General features: G+C 60.6%; 1 protein-coding gene across 1 annotated transcript in view; it reads left to right on the forward strand.

Annotated features, from left to right (window-relative positions):
• The window catches only part of LOC104522021 (E3 ubiquitin-protein ligase HECTD3), a gene marked incomplete at both ends in the record, with an annotated part of 6,687 nt that overhangs the window by 3,579 nt on the left and 2,788 nt on the right, over positions 1-320 (forward strand). Inside the window, 2 exons of the mRNA XM_029084065.1 lie at positions 9-134; positions 230-279. Of these exons, the coding sequence (XP_028939898.1) occupies positions 9-134; positions 230-279 (176 nt within the window). The remainder of the gene's footprint in view (positions 1-8; positions 135-229; positions 280-320) is intronic.

Genomic DNA, 320 nt, shown 5'->3' on the forward strand with positions numbered 1-320 from the left:
CCCACTGTCTCCAGTCCTCGGAGAGCAGCCCCCCTCACACCCCGCCAAAGCTGCACATCAACCGGCACCTGGCCCGGGAGCACCGTGCCAACCCCTCGATGGACCCCAGCTGCAGGAACACTGTCTTCACCCAGGTACGGCCGCACCGTGCCCCTTGCTGAGTACCTGCCTATTCAGCATCGCCTGCCCCTGCTGCATCTCATCCCCTTTCCGCTCTGCTCCTCTCCAGCTGTACGAAAGCCTCAAATCTTCCAAGAACAACCAGCCCCTGGACTACAGGTAGGTCTTTACATCATATCTGTGGGGTGTCACATCCCCAG

This window comes from Antrostomus carolinensis, unplaced genomic scaffold (genome assembly GCF_000700745.2).
Source record: "Antrostomus carolinensis isolate BGI_N321 unplaced genomic scaffold, ASM70074v2 scaffold32783, whole genome shotgun sequence".
In the NCBI taxonomy this organism is placed as follows: domain Eukaryota; kingdom Metazoa; phylum Chordata; class Aves; order Caprimulgiformes; family Caprimulgidae; genus Antrostomus; species Antrostomus carolinensis.